Source organism: Salmo trutta, chromosome 23 (genome assembly GCF_901001165.1).
Source record: "Salmo trutta chromosome 23, fSalTru1.1, whole genome shotgun sequence".
NCBI lineage: Eukaryota > Metazoa > Chordata > Actinopteri > Salmoniformes > Salmonidae > Salmo > Salmo trutta.
The window spans coordinates 7,560,683-7,580,896 of NC_042979.1; the positions used below are offsets into that span (position 1 = coordinate 7,560,683).

General features: G+C 42.4%; 1 protein-coding gene across 1 annotated transcript; it reads right to left on the bottom strand.

The window, feature by feature from the left end:
- Positions 1-15,326: 15,326 nt before the first annotated feature.
- LOC115159189 (growth arrest-specific protein 1) lies at positions 15,327-19,633 on the bottom strand. Its single transcript, XM_029708667.1, has one exon. The coding sequence runs from the start codon at positions 19,049-19,051 to the stop codon at positions 18,254-18,256; it is 798 nt and encodes a 265-aa protein (XP_029564527.1). The 5' UTR covers positions 19,052-19,633; the 3' UTR covers positions 15,327-18,253.
- Positions 19,634-20,214: the final 581 nt, after the last annotated feature.

A 20,214-nucleotide genomic window follows, 5' to 3' on the forward strand; every position in this document is an offset into this window, starting at 1 on the left:
GTGGGAGAAAAACTGTGACTTCAGCACATATTTGTGCCTCTCAGGGCAGGACCTGAGACACCACACACACACATATGCATTCACAGCACGCACGCACACACACACACAGTGCCCATGCACGTACAGTACGGCGTACACACACACATGAGCGCGCGACCTGGCCAGATGCCCTCTGGACTACCTCTCTCTCTGCCAGTCGTTTATCACGGCCCAGGGAAGAGAGGAAGAGGGGAGAGGGCAGGCCCCAGATTGACTGGATTGGGGGAAGGGGGGAGAAGGTTGACTTATGTTTTGTTTAAAGAGTTGCGAGCAACTCGCTGCTAACTCAGCATAAATTGCTGGCAGCTTGGGCTGGGAGTTTTCTATTTTTATTTCAGGTTTTTTTGTCTCTTTCTCAGATCTGGAGAAATTAGGTTGGGAACACTAGGTACACACTCACACAGTACCACAGACATATAGAACATGAGTACAGCACATACAACACATTGATTATACACATAGCAATACTAACAATAAATATGTGACCAACATTTCTTCAACATGTTACTCTTTAAATAATCCACCTTCAAATCAATATTGATCAAATCAAATCACAACTTTTGTCACCTGGCATGAATACAACTGGTGTAGGCTTTACCGTGAAATGCTTGCTTATGAGCCCTTCCCAACGGTGCAGAGTTTAAAAAAGAAGAATAAAAGAAAAATAGTAACACAAAGAATAAAATACACTAGAATGAAGCTATATACAGGGAGTACCAGATCAATGTGCAGAGGTATGAGGTATTTGAGGGAGATATGAACATGAAGGCAGGGTAGTGACTAGGCATCAGGATAGATAATAATAAGAGTAAAATAAAGAACAGATTAGCAGCAGCAAATGATGAGTGATCAAACTAGGCTTAAACAAACCCCTTCAGTTTAAAAGAGCTTCATCCAAATAGCCTAGCATGCTGACTGTCTGAGCATTTCCCTCTCTTGCCCCACATCTCTTGATCTCTCCTCATTTATCTAAACACAGCAAACTCCTGCTTCCTGTTGGAATCACATGACTGCTAGATCATTCCGTGGAACATATCATTCCGTGGAACAATATTCTGAAATGTTCTTAGAAGCTAACGTTTTTTGTTCAAGGCTATGTTTTTATTAACATACCGTACATATAGTACTTTTGTCATGTTGCACAATAGGCCCTACTGTGGTTTCCCCATAAATGTTCTAGGTTTACAAGAGTGCAGTTTTTATTTTCAGAGTGATTTCAATGTTTTTAACTAAGACACGAAAAGGTGAAGGAAAAGAACCGGAGTGGGAAATGAGTAATGTTGTTGCAGGTTGTTTTAACGTTTCAAAGGCCACTTTAATGCATCATGGATTCACATTCACAGTTCCAGACGGATTGAGGCAAAATGCTCTCCTCAGTTTTCAGATGTGTCTAGTGTTGCTATCTTGTGGACGTTTATTGAAACAACAAGCACTACAGACCCACACATGGCCCTGTTTGTGGGAGACAGATTAAGCCTAGTACTGAACTAAAAAGAGTTTAATTGAGAATCTTCCTTTAGAATGCTTTCCCAGAATGCTGTCTGGGAAACTGGCCCAAAACGTTTGGTGGACTGTTATAATGTCAATAGTTATGTTTCCATCCAATTGGATCAGATCTTCATGCGAATATTCTAAAATATCACAAAGAAAATATGCGTATTTTCCTACCAGTGGTGTTTCCAACAAACGGATTTGTGAATAAAAGTCAGTGATGGGTGATGACATAGTGCACACAAAAAAATTACTTTTTTGCTTAAGTTTCCAGTTACCGAAAAAAAAAATCTGATGTTCAAGTTTCCATCACATTTTCAACTACTGATAGTTTTGTCACAAAAACTGTTGCGTTAACTAGAAAATGTATCTACTCTGGTCTTGACACGTGTGCTCTAGCCAACAGCTCGCAGATACAGTGCAGGTGTACATGATGGAAGTATTATGGATAAGGTAGTCAAATGGTAGTCAAGCATCAATCAACATGTCACCAACATAATACCGTTGATACTCATTAGAAAGCAGCATCAAGATCACCTTCCAACACCCTGTCACCCTGTGAAGTTCATCATCATTTATTTAATCATCGCGTGACTTCAAGTTTACTTCGATATGATGGTTATTATATCAATATTTAAGGCCTTCCCGCTTCAATTTCTTGCATAACTAATTTTACTGACACAAAAAAAGATCCCACCATGTCAAACGAACACATAATATGTTGGCATTATTCAAATTGTACCGAAACTACCTGTTTCCATCACAGCTGTCCGATTTTGTTTTATATGGTATGACTTTACTCGCATAAAAAATGTGGATGGAATTATTCAACTGATCTTGCTCTTTTGTCGATAACAATATTATAATGTAGGCTATATATGCGCTGTAGCCAACAGCATGCAGATATAATTGTTGGCTAGAGCGCATGTGCCATTACCAGAGTGGGCACATTCGCTATATAACGCAACATTTTTTGTGAAAAAAAAAAAAACTTAAGTAGAGTTGAAATGCGAAGAAAAAACGTTATTTTTTGGATAGGGTCAATTTAACCGCTAAATGTATTTTTATGTGCGCTATGTCGTCACGCACAGACTTTTACTGTCAATTTGATGGAAACAACACTCGTGGGAATGTGCGCAAATAATTTTTATACAGATTTTAGAATATTCACATGAAAATCTGTCGCCAATTGGATGGACATTTAGCGAATAACACCACAGTGTAACCAGAATGTACAAATAAAGGAACTACTTTAAATATTTGCCCTTCTATTCCCATAAACTCCAATGGTCGGGGGGGGGGGGGGGGGGGGGGGCAGCATACCATTTCCCCTAACACTCTTTCAACAATAACTTAACTTTGCATATGTTAGATGTAGCTAATTGTAATAATGTGATAATGGAAGATACAGTACATACATTGTATTTCAAGAGTATATTCTTAATCCGCAATAAATGGCAACAAAATGTGAAATAGGGGATAGTCCAGTAACTCTCTTTACCATGAGTCCACTGATTACACTCTGGGTTGGGTTTTTCAATCAATCAAAATACAAACGCAACACTGAAAGGGCGAACCACCGCATTTAACCATGCCAAGGTGACTGGGAACATGGATGTGTACAAACAGACCAGCTATGACCTTCGTAAGGCAATCAAATAGGCAAAACAACAGTACAGGGGACAAAGTGGAGGCGCATTTCAACTGCCCAGACAGGAGACGTATGTGGCAGGGACTCCATACAATCACAGATTATAAAGTGAAAGCCAGCCATGTAGCGGACACCCTCGCCTGGCTCCCGGACAAGCTAAACACCTTCTTCGCCTGCTTCAAGGAAAACAACATTACGTGTGGTCTCGTTCTCCATGGCTGTCGTGAGTAAATAATTTAAGCTCCCAAGGCGCATCCTCAGAACATGTGCAGTCCAGCTGGCTGGAGTGTTCATGGACAATCTCTCTATATCCCACTGTTGTCCCTACTTGCTTCAAGATGTCCACCATTGTTTCTATACCCAAGAAAGCTAAGGTAACTGAACTAAATGCTTTGAGGTGCTAGTTAAGGATCATATCACCTCCACCTTACCCAAGCTCATCATTAAGCTCAGGGCCCTGGGTCTGAACCCAACCCTGTATAACTGGGTCCTCAATTTCCTGACTGGCCGACCCAAGGTGGCAAAGATAGGTAACAACAGCTCCGCCACGCTAATCCTCAACAAAAAGCCCCACAGGGGTGCGTGCTCAGCCTCCTCTTGTGCTCCCTGTTCAACCATGACTGCTTGGCCACACTCATGTCCAACTCAATCATCAAGTTTGCTGATGCACAACAGGGGTTGTGCATCAGCAACGATGACGAGACAGCCTACAGGGAGGAGGTGAGAACCCTGGCGGAGTAGTACCAGGAAAATGACCTCTCCCTCAACATGAACAAAATGAAGGACTTGATTGTAGACTACAGGAGACAGCAGAGAGAGCCCGCCCCCATCCACATCGACGGGGCTGCAGTGGATAGGGTCAAAATCTTAAAGTTCCTCAGCGTGAAAATGACTGAGGACCTGTAATGGTCCCTCCACACCGATAGCAAGAGCGCCTCTTCAACCTCAGCAGGCTGAAGAAATTCGGCGTGGCACTTATTAAGATCCTCACAAACTTCTACAGACGTACCATTGAGAGTATTCTGTAGGGCCGTTTTATTATTATAATTGTTTTATTTAACCTTTATCTAAATAGGCAAGTCAGTTAAGAACAAATTCTTATTTACAATGACGGCCTATCCCGGCCAAACCCTCCCCTAACCCTGATGACGTTGGGCCAATTGTGCGCCACCCTATGGGACTCCCGACCACGCCCGGTTGTGATACAGCCTGGGATCAAACCAGGGATCGATCCAGGGTCTGTAGTGACGCCTCTAGCACTGAGATGCCACTGTGCCACTCGGTAGCCAAAATCACCACCTGGTACGGCAACTGGACTGCCCACAACCACAGGGCTCTCCAGAGGGTGGTGCGGTCAGCCCAATGCATCACCGGGGGCACACTATCTGCCCTCCAGGACATCTACAGCACCCGGTGTCACAGAAAGGCCAAGAACATCATCAAAGACCTCAGCCACCCGAGCCACAGCCACTTCACCCTGCTACCATCTAGAAGGCGGAGACAGTACAGATGCATCAAAGTTGGGACCAAGAAACTGATAAACAGCTTCTATCTCCAGGCCATGAGACTTTTAAACAGTCGCTACTAGCCAACCTCTCCCCAGTACCCTGCCCTGAACGTTAGTCACTGTTACTTGCCGGCTACCACCGGGTAGTCACTGAACATCGGTCACTTTAATAATGTTTACATACTGTTTTACCCACTTTACATCTATATACTGTATTCTAGTCATGGCTCATCCTACATAACTACTGCTGTACACACCTTTTCTATTCATACACTGTCCATACTGTCTATATATACCATTATATCTGCCAAGGGCATGCCTCCCTTGGCATGCTCTCTGTGAGTGTTACTACGCATTCTTATTGTCTGTTTGAGTATGTGAATGAAACGTATAAACCTAGTGATATTTGTTCGTGAGATCTGATATTGCCATCTGTTGAAGTCTTGCCAGTCTTGCCATTGCCATCTGTTGAAGCGTTCTTGGAGCTGAAGATAATGTATGGAAATAATGTAGGCCTATGGCGATTGTGCCTGTCTTGTGACACAGAAAATGAAAAGAAATAGTTTTTCCATCCTGATATTGTTGTCTGATTCCCATGCTCCACTCCTTGATGTAAAGAACCTGTTATGTGCAACTTAGTCCAGAGGACCTCACCTCACGTATATAAAAAAGGTGTAGTATGGCTAAAGGAATAGTATTTTATGTGTATTTAGCTATTAGCAGTCTTATGGCTTGGGGGTACAAGCTGTTCAGGGTCCTGTTGGTTCCAGACTTGGTGCATCGATACCGCTTGCCGTGCGGTAGCAGAGAGAACAGTCTATGACTTGGGTGGCTGAAGTCGTTGATCATTTTTAGGGCCTTCCTGTTACGATTGTGTGGAGAGACGGATCAAGGCGCAGCGTGCTCTAAGTTCCACACCTTTATTTAGGTGAAACTTCCAAAAACAAAAGGAAACAAACAACGAACTGTAACATCAGCGGTGCTACATGCACTAACTCAAAACAAGATCCCACAAAACACAGTGGGGAAATGGCTGCCTAAATATGATCCCCAATCAGAGACAACGATAAACAGCTGCCTCTGATTGGGAACCACACAAGGCCAACATAGACATAAAACAACCTAGATTACCCACCCTAGTCACACCCTGACCTAACCAACATAGAGAATAAAAGGCTCTCTATGCTCAGGGTGTGACACTTCCTCTGACACCACCTGGTATAGAGATCCTGGATGGCAGGGAGCTTGGCCCCAGTAATTTACTGGGCCGTACTCATTACCGTTTGTAGCACCTTATGGTTAGATGCTGGGCAGTTGCCATACCAAGTGGTGATGCAGCAAGTCCAGATGCTCTCAATGGTGCAACTATATACATTTTGGAGGATCTGAGGGCCCATGTCAAATCTTTTCAGCCTCCTGAGGGGGAAGAGGCATTGTTGTGCCTTCTTCACGACTGTGTTGGTGTGTGTGGACCATGATAATTCCTTAGTGATGTGAACACCGAGGATCTTGAAGCTCTTGACCTGGGGGCGTGCTTGGCCGTCTTGTTTCCTGTAGTCCACGATCACCGCCTTTGTCTTGCTAATTTTTAGGAGGAGGTTGTTGTCCTGGCACCACATTGCACCACACACTGTGGTGTGCCCACTTGCAAAAACATTTAAATACACTCACACAGTCAGGAATTGTGAATTTGCCCAAGGTGTGGAAATGCTGGATACAAGGATAAAGCAAACAAATTCTATACTTTAAAAGGTTTAACAGACAAACAGACAGGCAGACAGACAGACAGACAGGTGCAACTGAAGACAGACACGATCCTCAGAGTCTTGCAGCAATCTACTCCAGAGTGAAGGACAAACGTCTCGTTATATGCTCATTCCTTATCTGTTCGTTCCCTCAGTTCCAGGCCCATACCATAACAACAGTCAGAGCTGGGTCAGAGTGAACCATAGATTATTCGATCATTTGGACTGGCCTTTAGCTGAGTTACAGCCACCGGTCTAAGCCTCAGGAGAAGGTCTCTCAGGGTGCTAAGTCTTGAGTTATGGTGACGTTTAACCTCAGAGGGGGTCATCCAGAGGCCACTAATAGATTTAATGGGCAACTACAATGTTGATCCTGGCCACACCCGCACACACACACACACACACAACTATGTGTTACTATACTTGTGAGGACTTTTTGGGGACCAACAATTGATTCCCGTTAAAAATCCTATTTTCCCTAACCTTAACCCTAATCCTAATGATAACTCCTGACCCTAAACCTAACCCCTAACGCTAATTTCAACGCTAATTCTAACGCTAACCCCACTCCTAAGTCTAAAATAGCCTTTTTAAGGCTGACAAAATGTCCTCACTTGTCTGAATTTTAGTTGGTTTACTCTTCTTGTAAGGACTTCTGTTACTCACAAGTATAGTAAAACATGCACACACTTAACACCCACCCTCCTTCCTAACTCCAATGGCTCTGTCTCCCCAGATGAGGAGGGCAAGGCGCTGGTGGATACGGTGATGACTGCAGTCAGGGGCCGAAAGTCGAATTGAATAGAACTGAACCGAACCAAACTGAATGTTACAGTAAGTCAGTTTGCTCTCCTCCTGTCTGTCTCCACTGTCAGCCGGAGCCCATCTAGACCCTGATCATTCCCAATGCCAACACCAGGAGGCTTAACGTGCAGAGAGCCACTCAGGAGTACGAGACTGTGTCGCGTTCCAAAAATTCAGCCGCACAAATGTACAGACCTCCTTCGGCTCTGTTTGCGTAGACCCCTTAAACCTTGCCACAACAGGGGCACTCTGGCCCTGCTGGATGGGAAGTGCACAAATGCAAGCCAGGCACAACCACAGTTGTACAACTGAATGCATTCAACTGAAATGTGTCTTCTGCAATTAACCCAACCCCTCTGAAATAAAGAGGTGTGGGGGGCTGCCATAACCAACATCCACGGCACCCAGGGAACAGCGGGTTAACTGCCTTGCTCAGGGGCAGAACGACAGTTTTTTACCTTGTCAGCTTGGGGATTCAATCCAGCAACCTTTCGGTTACTGGCCCACCACTCTAACCACTAGGCTACCTGCCGCCCCATTAACACACCTACGCACACACACACACACACTTTAAATATTGTTTTCTTCTTCAGATAAGAATACTAAAACCCCCGTGGAGTGTTCCTCAGGAGGGGATCTGGTCGTGTTGGGCAGCAGTGAAGGAAAACGTACTAGGATCTGCAGCTGCAACACACAGGGCTTCACTGGCGCCACCTGCAGGGGAAATACAGTCAGTGAAGACTACTGCTGAACACACACGTTTTGATGACACAGCACAACAAACTGACACCCGTATTTATGTCGACAGTCAGAAAGGAGTTCAAATACATATTTTACACACTTGTTGGCACGCATGCACAAGCACTCACGCACACACACATGCCTATTTAATTTTGTGATAGGAAAAATTGTATCCACTCCCATGAAGTAGGCCTAGTTGTGTTCTACAAAGAAACATTTTCCAATAATGTTGGACCTCTTAAGTGCATCAAAACATGATCCAATGACATTACATATGATACATTCTTCCTAATCTCAACAATGTGTTCACTGGTGGACTGTGAACTGGAGTAGCCTAGTTTGACTGATCATCTAACAAGAAGAATGAGGCCGTCTTGTGGCTAACAGTGGTTAATACAATTCATACGGTCCTTAGAGACCTTAGGTACAGTATGTTACTGTTCATAATGAATATCTTTCAAAACCTCATAATCTTGGGAATTTAGGAAAACGGAGACGGGGACAGCCATATAACATCTTGAAATGCTAATGTGTTTTATCCCATTCAAATTAATAAACCAAAACCTATCATTATGGTTTGGCACTCATAATATTATGATCCTAACTTCAGGAAACAAAACAGTTTCTAGAACCATAATAGTCTCATATTAAAATATATATAAGCAGTTGAATATATTGTTGGAGTTTCTATAAAGAAGTTATGCTCTTTTTTCTACTAAGGAAATGTAACTAACGGCACTGGAGGGCCGTACACAGTACGTTTAGAGATAAAAATATGCCATTAAATCTTATCAGCCCCCTGATATCACAAACAGAAAAAGATAACATTTCAAACTAATTTTCCAAAACCCAAAAATCTTTCATGTATCCTCCTTTCCAAATATGCATGAAACCATTAAACCATACTAAACAAAGTCCTCCAAAACTGCCGCATTCCTTATCTAAAACACAGTGCTGTACTGCTGTATGTCTTTCCACTTTGGCCAACTTCAAATAGTGTTGGGTAAAGTATGTATTAATGGTGTAATAACTCATCTTTAAAAACATGGCCACATTCCAAGCAGCTACGCCAGTGGAAATGAGAAACAGATGGAGCTGAAGCTTCAGAGAGAGATAGCGAGAGAGAGCGCGAGACATCAAGCAAGAGGGGGGGGGAACGAGAATTGAGATCTGGACAGGACATGGAGACTGATGAATGAAGGTGCTTGAGATTCGAAGATGGTTTATCTTAACATGGACAGGGGGTAAAGACGATATCTAATGGAGAGATATCAAGACCTCATAAATTATGTTTGCAGTATGTAGTAATCTTTGGCTAACATTAAGTATGCATACAAAGAGAGCTTTCTTTCGATACGAACATATTTGGGCATTACCTCTCACATAGGCATGTTTATCATTTGGCACAAGTCTGAACTGGTAACAGCAGTGCTCCTAGATTGAGCAAACTAGAACCAGACAGGCCAGGTCAAAAGTATTTTCCTGATCCTGATCCTCTCTGGTCCTCTCCCGCTGGTCTCTGTGTCCTGCTGGATATAACCCGAATAGCGATTTATCTGGTGTTTCACAACCAAAAGGATTGAAAGTGACAGTGGATGTTGAGGAGGCAGAACGATAGCATCTCACCATTGTTTTTACCCTCTGGTCATGACAGTACTGATACACAGACTTATGCTGCGTATGGCCTACACACACACATATGGCACACACACACACACACGCACAGACACGTTCCTTTAACAACCACAGGGTAATAACCCTGTTAATACATAGCACTTCACTGTCAAGACCATTTTGCCTTTGTTAAAGCCTCTGCTAACAACCACAAATGTCCTGCCCCATTTTGTGACTTTGTGTATCTGCTTCCATCGGAGAGCTGTGAACAAAGCTATTAGCACTGGGCTAATGTTCCTAGATCCTGCTCTCACAATGGGTAGAAGGGGCTTGAGATGAACTGTGATATTTGCCTAGCTCAGCTGGCTTTGATTTGCCTGTTTGCTCTCGGATTTAAATTGAGTCATTTACCGTCAACACTGCAGGCATGACTGGAGATCCTTGCGCCTGAGCCAAGCTTGTTAAACAAACAGTGGTGGAGTGGTGGAGAGCGGAGAGAAGGGGGGGATAGAGAAAGAAGGGGGAGGGAGGGAAAGAGAGAGAGAGAGAGAGAGAGAGAGAGAGCAAGTGAGAGAAAATGTGGGGGTGTCGAAGTGTCATTCTGCTTACAAAAGCAATGAGAGTGCTGGCTGCCACAGTTGCACAGTAATACCTCAAATGAACTGCAGTCCAGCAGCATACCTTAAAAGTGTATGTTTATAACACATTTAAAACACTGGCATGAGATTTTGTAGGCGAGCTTTGCAATGTGATCACTTCTCCATTGCTGTAATGGTTAGGTATGCATGAGACAGTCTTATCACCCTCATATTCTGAGTTGCTTATCTTGTTTCAATAGACTCTCTCTCTCCTTAAAAGCCACATACACTTATGGCCTCAGTCATCAACCTTGTTCTCTCTCTCTCTTCACCCAAACTCTATTGTTCTTTCCTCTTATAATTGCATGCCATCTATCTCTCATATCCAGTGGCTCTCCCTTCCTCTCTCTATCTCTCCATCGCTTCCCCTCTCAAGGGTCTGACCTACAGTTTGTTTTTCAAAAATAACACCATCGATCCTCCCTCCCTTTATGGCAAAAAGAAAGACACAGAGCATAGAGGAGGGAGAGAGAGGGAGGAATGTGTGATGGATGAATACCTAGTCGACAGCAGCTAGGGGTGGTGGCCCCTGGCCCTCAGGATGTCAGGATAATAGAGTAAAGCTTTGAGCCCCCATTCAGCTTAGAGAGACCCTATTCACTGCCGACAGCACCCCAGCCTCGAGCCATTATCTTAGGTTAAAATGTTTTGTTCTCGCTGCTCTCTACAACAAAATGGTTAGCACAAAATAATGAACCTCTCGCCATCGATAGACTCTCCCAGTTCTCTGTTTACGCATGTTTTTTTATATTGGTTAATCGTTGAGCACGCAAAAGGGGAAAACGACATTATTTGAAGGAAGAGTATAGTTTTGGGAGTTGTTTTTCTATTCTGTTTTTATGCTAAAACATGTTGGTTATGTTATAATTGGCAATCTGAACGTTTGAGGTTGGTTTAGTGATGACATGAGTTTGAAGGAAAGGAGAAGTTAAAAACCTTCACTGCAAAGCTTTTCTTGATTCAATAACGATACAAAAAAAACATGTATAGAAACAGCAAGTGCACAATGTGAAAACAGGTCAAATGACAAGACAACTGTATCTCAACGATTGGTAGGGACATGGTAATTTACTTCAAAATGAAATAGACAATAATAATTATTTCACAAAAATGATCATGCACTCAAATCCTATTTAGGTGCCTATGTATCTGCTTGAGGGAAATTATGTGGTTCCTTATAGGCCGTATAAAGCCATATTTTATTTTTTTTTTTTTTTTTTATTTCACCTTTATTTAACCAGGTAGGCAAGTTGAGAACAAGTTCTCATTTACAATTGCGATATTCCACGTCAGAATAGATTATTTTAATGTTTGTACATTTTTCAAACACCAATTTGCAATTTACAGAATGGTGACAATATCTAAAAGTAAAATAAATAAAGGTCATCTAACTTTCCCAATAATATTTTCCCAAGATCAAAACTCTTGCATATTTTATCTTTATTTAACTAGGTAAGTCAGCTAAGAACAAATTCTTATTTTCAATGACGGCCTAGGAACGTTGGGTTAACTGCCTTGTTCAGGGGCAGAGCGACAGATTTTTACCTCGTCAGCTCGAGGATTCAATCTTGCAACCTTTCGGTTACTAGTCCAACGCTCTAACCACTAGGCTACCTGCCGCCCATATAGGGATGTGTATGATTGTTTCCCAGCTCATTGATCAAACAGCTATAGCACTAAGGCATGAATTCTAAGTTTACTTTAAAAATGACCCATTGTTGTCTCCTTGGACCTAAACATACAGACCCCCATACTATCAAACTTTCTCCTCTTAGAGAGGTAAAGAGGGGTATATTTCTTCAAGACAAACCCCTGAATGGTGTGAAAGGGGCTCCACTCCCTGGTCCTCTCCTCTAAACGGCTGGACACAGTTGGAGTCTCCCCCCCTGGGGTCAGTGAAGCCATTGATGTTTTAGAGCGCCGCCATGGCAGATTACTGCGCACAGCTGTCCCAGCACCGTGGAAATGAAGTTATGCCCTGTGTCAGCAACGTTTTGTGTTCCTTCCTCCTCCTCCTCCTCTTACTCTACCCCCAGCCCAAACTCAAAACCTACGCTTCACTCCCACCCCCTTGGTCCTTTCAAAACTATTGCGTACCTCTATTCGTCTTCTCTGGCCCAATACGCAGGAGGGAGAGGCAGGAATGAGGAATCAATCAGGGCGCCACGCTGAGCGCCAACTTCCAGAGTTCCAGAGATCCCTGGGTTAGGAGAAGTTACCTGATTGGCCGGGGTGAATATCCCCCTTCTTTAGCCGTGTCCAAAATGGCACCCTATTCCCTATCTAGTGCACTACTTTTGACCAGAGCCCTCTCCTATTCCCTATGTAGTGAAAGTAGTGCAGTACATAGGCAATAGGGTGCCATTTGGGACATAGCCTGTGTGTCAGCATCATCATTCAGAGAGGTCTGAACTCAACAACATTCAACCTCCGCCCCCCCCCCCCCCCACTCCCTCTACAGACCCCAGTCCGTCACTCCTCAAACTCCCAACCCTTCCCCCATACACTTAACAACCATAAATCAGCCCATCCCCCACTGTAACCCCCCTCTCACCTCTCCTAAAGCTCAGGGTGAACCAGGCAGCGCCCTCCCTAACCCCCCTATAGCCTCCACAGACCTCAGTTGGCCGCTGTGGTGGGGTTTACGTACTCAGTTTGTCTGTGGGTGAGTTTGTTTATTCTCTGGTCAGTCCTGAGAGGTTTAAGTAGTCAAGACTACTGGCAGACACCCCGTCCACAAGACGTGGTGTGGTTTAATACAGTCATGACAAGCAAATATGTGTCAATGAAAGAGGAAAAGCAGTGGTAGAAAAAGTACTCAATTGTTATACTTGAGTAAAAGTAAAGATACCTTAAAAGAAAATGACTCAAGTAAAAGTGAAAGACCCAGTAAAATACGACTTGATTAAAAGTTACATATACTTAAGTATCAAAAGTAAATGTAATTGCTAAAATATACTTAAGTATCAAAAGTAAAAGTATAAATCATTTAAAATTCCTTATATTAAGCAAACCAGACAGCACCATTTTCTTTTCTTTCACGGTTAGCCAAGGGCACGCTCCAACACTGAGACATAATTTACAAATGAAGCATTTATGTTTAGTGAATCCATCAGATCAGAGGCAATAGGGATGACCAGGGATGTTCTCTTGGTAAGTGTGTAAATTGGACCATTTTCCTGTCCTTTTGGGTGTTTGGGAAAATGTATGGAGTAAAAATATATATTTTTTATTAAGGACTGTAGTGAAATAAAAGTAATCAAAAATATAAATAGTGAAATACAGATACAAAAAAAACAGACTTAAAAGTAGTACTTTAAAGTATTTTTACACCACTGAGGAAAAGTTAACCTTAAGATCTTGCATTTAAACAAATATACTGTAGCATGTTTGTACAGTATATTTAAAAGACCTTACACACTTGCTTACACACTTACTTTAAAGTTCAATTTCAAATCAGCATGGTTTCTAAGATAGGCTGACTGTTTACACATGACTAGGAAATCAACCTTCTCTTTGAGAGCAACTTAAATCTTACCTTTCCCACTCTTTTTTCTTTTTTCTCTCTCCATCTCGCTTCACATGAGGCACAAGGAAGTCTAACTGGATTAGAGACAGTTTCCCTTTTTTCAAAGGCCGGTGAACTCAGAAAGGACTTGACGTGACAGAATCAATGTGGCAGCTTGGAATTTTGAAAACTTTTTGGAAGAGTTTCACAGAGGCTTAAAAGAGAAAGAGAGTAATTTAATTACTGACCATTGTGGGCAGTTCATTGAGTAGCCTACACATGCTACGAAAACAACATGGAAAATAGTTCAGGCGCCGCAAATGTTATTCTCATATCACAACTTTATAACACATATCTCATATAATATGCTCCTTTTTGCTACACACACAATGCACCTTATTTATCTAATACGTATTTCCTGACTCCAGTTTACATGGATTAAATGTACCGTTTGTATATGTACAGTATGTTTGCCTCACCTACAAATGCTATGTCAACTGAGAGAAAGTTCTAGAAGACTTCACAGGGGGAAATGTGGCCAGTATGCTCAGGGGTATGTTAGTCATGATTGTTCCAAGAAGCATCTCAACCATAAGTCATCTCATCGCCTTAATTGCGTCTAGATTGGAATGCCCACTAATGTAAGACTATTAGTCTGCTTCTGTGTGTGTGTGTGTATGAACATCTGAGTGTATGTATGTGTGTGTGTGTGTATATGCGTACATGCCCATGGGTGTGTGTGTGTATGCAGGAATCAAATCAAATCAGGAGTATCAAGCGCTTGTGTGTGTTTGTCTGTGTGTGTAGCGGGGTTACTAGGAGTAGGGGGTTGCAAAAACAGCACTTTGAGTTATGATGAGGCTACTTTAATGAGGTACTGTGTCCCGCAGCGGCGTCCCCCGTCCGGCTCTAGCCTCTCCTCTGTTTCAGCATGATGGGAAAAAAACAACTCGCTTATTTTCCTCCGGTGCCAAAAGTTAATTGAAAACATTTCAGGGGAAAGTATGGTTTTGGGGGCCCCATATGACTCTCATTCCTTCATTATCCCCAGCAATAATAAAGAGGCATTACAATTATTAATGGTTGGAACCCAGGCCTGCTCTCTTAAAGCGGCAGTACCCTCTTTTGTGACGGCTAACAAAGGCCCATAAATGCATTCGCCACATCACCGTGACAGAGCTGCAGGGTTTCCACAGTTTGCATATTTTTCTTTTCTATATTCAGTGGGAAGGAAACCAATAGCAATTGAAGCACAATACATCATTGGTTCTATTTAGGACTGCAGTCTATTTGAATGTGCACTCCAGTAACAATCAAAATCTTCAGTGAATCAAAATGTTGAGTGGTTATATAGATCAGCTAATTGTTTTACGTTAGCATCGGTGGCAAATGTTTTTGAAGCTAGGTATCTGCTATGCAGCTTAAAAATGTGTTAGCCGTAATAGGCTATCATATCACGTAATTGTAATTCTGATCGTAAACTACTATCTCAAGTGTACGCTTCCTAAGACTGCATTTATAAAGCACTAATAATAAAACATGTATCGTAACTCCTTTAAACCAGCATCAAATAGTTTGTTAACCTGATTATATAGCATATTTAATCATTTATTAATGTATGCTGTACCTAATACATGTCTGATCATAAAGACATTTACTCATATACATCATAAACATCAGGCCTTATAAATGTATTATGTTTAATAGCTGACAAATAATAGCTATTAACCAGTATAAACAGTTTCTAAGCACACCTTAAAATAAAGCCAAGTGAGCATCACCTAACGTTAAGCATGGAGGCATCACATAGATAGATACAACGTTGACAGAAGTTTCTCAAGTCCTTCCAAGAAGCCCCTATGTGCAGTAGTGGTCTCTGTCTCTCCCCAAGCTCCCCCCCCCAACCTCCCCTCTCTCCGAGGAGATGCTGTCAGAGAGAAAGCGAGTGAATGAAGTGCCTGCACATTGTGCCGCTCCCACCATTGTGTGTTTTACATTTCCATGACAGTAGTGCCACTCGACTTCTCCTCCATTCACTAGGCCGGAGGGCCCTTGTCCTCCTCCAGAGGGAAACAACATGGCTGCCATCATTGCTCTCAAGTCCCTCTTGTGACAAGAGTTGAAGGAGAGGATGATGTCCCCCCTCTCTTTTTCTGTCTCTCAGTGGTGCCAAAAGAGAAAACAAATGTGACACACAAATTAAATGGTTTCCTTAGTGGTGGTGGGTTAGGCTACACACTTCTACAAGTAGACCTGGGGTCTATAACCAGCCATTTAACTTCTGTTCAGGATGATAAGTAATAATAGTAAAGTTGAAGCGAAAGCGTTTTAAAAAAGAAAAACACTTCTACTTTGTTACACATACATAGCAAGCTAGCTAACACACACCACACACAGCAGTCCAATCAGAGTGCATTTGTAATGGCTACTTAAGTCTCCATTCATCCGGACACAGCTTTCCTTTCCCCCTCTCCTCTCTGTGTGAAGACTTCTAACAAACACATGGGGTGAGGATAAATAAACTGGCAAGGCCCTTCTTGGCTCCATTTGAGCAGCAATCCCCAGGAGATAGGGGTCTTTATTCCTTATGTTTAAACAGTTCTCCAGCATTAACAATTTATGCCTTCAGCAAACATTGATGTTTACAAGGTCAAGTGTATATCGATCCGACTAAGAGCTTTTCTTTTACTTGACGCTTTATTTGCTCTGGGATTTAGGCGACATTCAGTAGCTCAGATCAACTGATCGTTCGTAATGAGGGAATTTCGTGACGGTGGAAAGGATCGGTACAGCTGTCACAAGACTTGAGAGACACGGTACTGAAATAGCCCGCTGCCCAGTGCCCATATGGTCACTTAAGGCAGAGTGAAGAGTGAAACGATCAAGATTCATATAGCACTTTAAAGGGTCAATCTCCAGTTGAAACGATAACAATGCGTACTCCCTGCCACTGCTTCTGTAAAAAAGCTGAAGGAATGGGGCTGGAGAAATGCGCCCACTCTCATATTCACAGACAGAGCTATGAATGCAAGGAGTGATCGTCCATGATATCAAATGTATAGTTTTAACCATGTTTTGAGGCTGTACAGTGTTTCTTTACATTTACTTTGTTCACAAACATTGGAGTAAAACAAGCTTGTATTTTGGGTGTTGACAGTGGAACTAAGCTCATGAGGCATTTATACGTTTTATTCTTCAAGAATCAAAATGGGTACATCATTTACAAGTCCAAAAATGGATGTAGTAAAACATGGTTAAAACTATTATTTTGATATCTTGGATGGCCAGTCCTCGCGTCCATAGCTCCATCTATGAATTTGAGAGTCTACATTTCTCCAGCCCCATCCCTCAGCTTTTTACCGAAACAGGTGAGGAGTATGCATTTTTATTGTCTCAACTGCTGATTGCTGCTTTAAAGCAAGACTTAGATTGTTTATTTCCCTATAGCGGTGAAATAACCTGCTGCCCAGTGCCCATACGGCCACATAAGGAAGAGTGAAGAGTGAAACAATCAAGAGTCACTTTAAGCAAGAAGACTTATATTTTCACCTCTGTGGACACAAAAGAATATACATTAGTCACCGTGAAGCATTTCACGTCATTTCTATACAGTGCAAATCTCTTCTTAGCAGTAATAAACAAATATCTCCGGAAACAAAAATCAATATCATACAATAAACTGTACAATTTAACTTTACAGATTTTGACATATAAAAATAATCTCCCTTAAAACTTTTTGAAAACTTGACATTGATACTGAGTTTAAAGAAATGTGTGTGACGTGATTAAGGCTAGTAATGTAGGCTAACCAACCAATCAAACTACTGTCAGGTGCTTGCATCAAATGCATTATCCACTGACTAGAAATGAAATGACATCTTAATTACACGTATGCCTATGTCTATTGTCTAGCTCATAAGAAAAGAAGAACACTTGATTAGTCTCTCCACATTACAACGAAGTGACTACGAAGAGAACGCTTTAAATACTGCCGTTTTCATTGTCTCGAAAATAGCAGCGTACTCTAAGTCACTTGTCTCTCCACATTTAACAAAAAAAAATGTGTCAAACTTTATACATTTTTGACTATTTTGTGATGATAGGCAATAGCTGATGAAATAGGTGTATAACATTCTTCAAGGGTTGGTTCAAATACTACATAGCCTAGAGGTGCACAGCTGTCTGGAAATTAATCTATAAACCTTTTAGAGTCACCCCCCCAAAAAAATGATACATTTGAAATATAAAAGTCTTTACCTAAATGACTGACCCATAGCATTGATCAGCACAGAGAGAGTGAGACAGAGACCAGACGGAATATTGAGAAGAAGCCCCGTGAAGATAGATAGCTGAGCAAAGGCCATAAAATCCTTCATACACAAAACGTATAAGCTAAAGCAGGTGTGCTGGTGTTACAACTTTCATGAGCTATTATGTCCCGTGTCAACATTTCACAGGCCCCTCTTTCTCAAACAACTTTCCCGACAGCTGAATCAACTGGGGTAGGCTGCCCTATCAGATCAGATTCATTAGAACCAAAATGGTGGCCACAGAGGCAGTCCATACAACACCGTGACAGGCGGATCTGGATGAAAAACTTTTGTTTTCCACATATATATAATCCTCCATCTCGTCATAATCATCTTCAGAGTCGTCCTCTGAATCAGAAAACCCGCTGCCCGCGTATCTGTCCATAGAGTCAAAGCAAAAGTTTTTCATACTAACTTTGACGTACTCGCATATGGTCCTCTCTGTGCCATCACACACACAAGTATCAAGTTGTTGTGCTTTGGGTATATTGCGCATGTTGGCAATCACCCTCCTGCAGTCGTCCGAACATCTCTCCCCTCCGAAAAGTTTACGGCAGTGAAACAAATAGTCGCGCATTGCCGAACTGCATTGGGAGTCTCTCTCGCATTGCCGCCGGGCTTCGGTGCAGCCCATGTTGCTTGTCCGAGGCAGGCACGGCTCTATGGCGCGTTTGGTGCTCCGGCAGACCGGGTCCGAGGCGCAGTCACAGTCCTCCAGAGACGGGCCGGTCTCGGTTAGATTCAGCTGGATAAGGGACGAGATGCAGTGGCTGGGACACTTCTTCCTATCCCCGTTGATAACAGGCGCACAGGCGTAAAGGTATTGGTCATATGCGTAGTGGCACTCAGACTCTCCGTGACACTTCATGATGGCTTGCCAACAGATGAGCCGACGACCATGAGTAGGGGACGCGATGCAGAGACAGCCGAACAGGACAAACGCGCAGCATAAATACAAAGTTGATCTCCCAGTCCACTTTATAAACCCGGCAAAGCTTGCCATTTCGATGTAGACTGATCCAAATAAGACTTCAACATATGGATTTGTGTAGCGGTATCTACATTAAATATATGTCAAAAAGTAGTCAAGCAAATCCATTCCCTCGCATTCAGGCCGCTCCACTGGAGAATGAACGAGGTTCAGCAAATTATTTGCCGTGATACGCCCAAGGTGTGAAAACCGCACATAGCTTGCAATTTGTTAGATTGTCACTTGATACACTCACAATAAAAGTTAAAAGGCACAAATTAACTCTCCACTTATCTTCACAACAGTAGCGGCTTCACGAGAACTCTTCAACTCCTGCGTCCCATTGCTTTGCCGCACTCACAAATGAAGCAGCAAGAAGAGACGTTTCCGTCGTTTTACCTTTCAGAAATACAAACTCCGTTCCAGGTAAAGTGTTATGGTGTATCCACTCACGTAGCATGCATTCGGTGCCTTCTTCAGCTTTAAAATGATGTAAAGGAATGAGGAATGCGATGTAAACGATACGCCCCATAGAATAGTTACGACTGTTGAGTGTCTTTCGCGTTCCCCCCACTGGTTCCTCCGCATCCCTTGACAAGTGCCCTATTGGTCAAATTCGTTTTTGTGATTTTCTACTTGGTTCAGGGGCAGTGACGTGAAAGTTGAAAAGTGACCAATGAATGAGCAGGGGAAAATGGATAATACATTTTAATACTATATATATAACTTCTGAACTGAACTGCTGCAACTTCCTATGAGTGTTTTCTTTATTTCCTCTCCCAATTCTAGCTATTGTCAATTATTTAACAAACATTATTCAAACTTTATATTTTACATTAAAAACATAGGAAACATGAAGATACTGTATAGGCCGATAGATATTGAAAGAAGACATTAGAGCTAGTATGCCATCCATCACATTAGGCAAGTAGCCTAACCTATGGTTCAACTACCGGCGAAACAAAACGGTGAATACTGACCTTTAATCACACAGAATAATGACCAGTCCTTCTAAAGGCGGTGAATCAAATCAAATCCAATTTGATTGGTCACATACACATGGTTAGCAGATGTTATTGCGAGAGTGGCGAAGTGCTTCTAGTTCCGACAGTGCAGTAACATCGAACAAGTAATCTGACAATTCCACAACAACTACCTAATACACACAAATCTAAGTAAAGGGATGAAATAAGAAT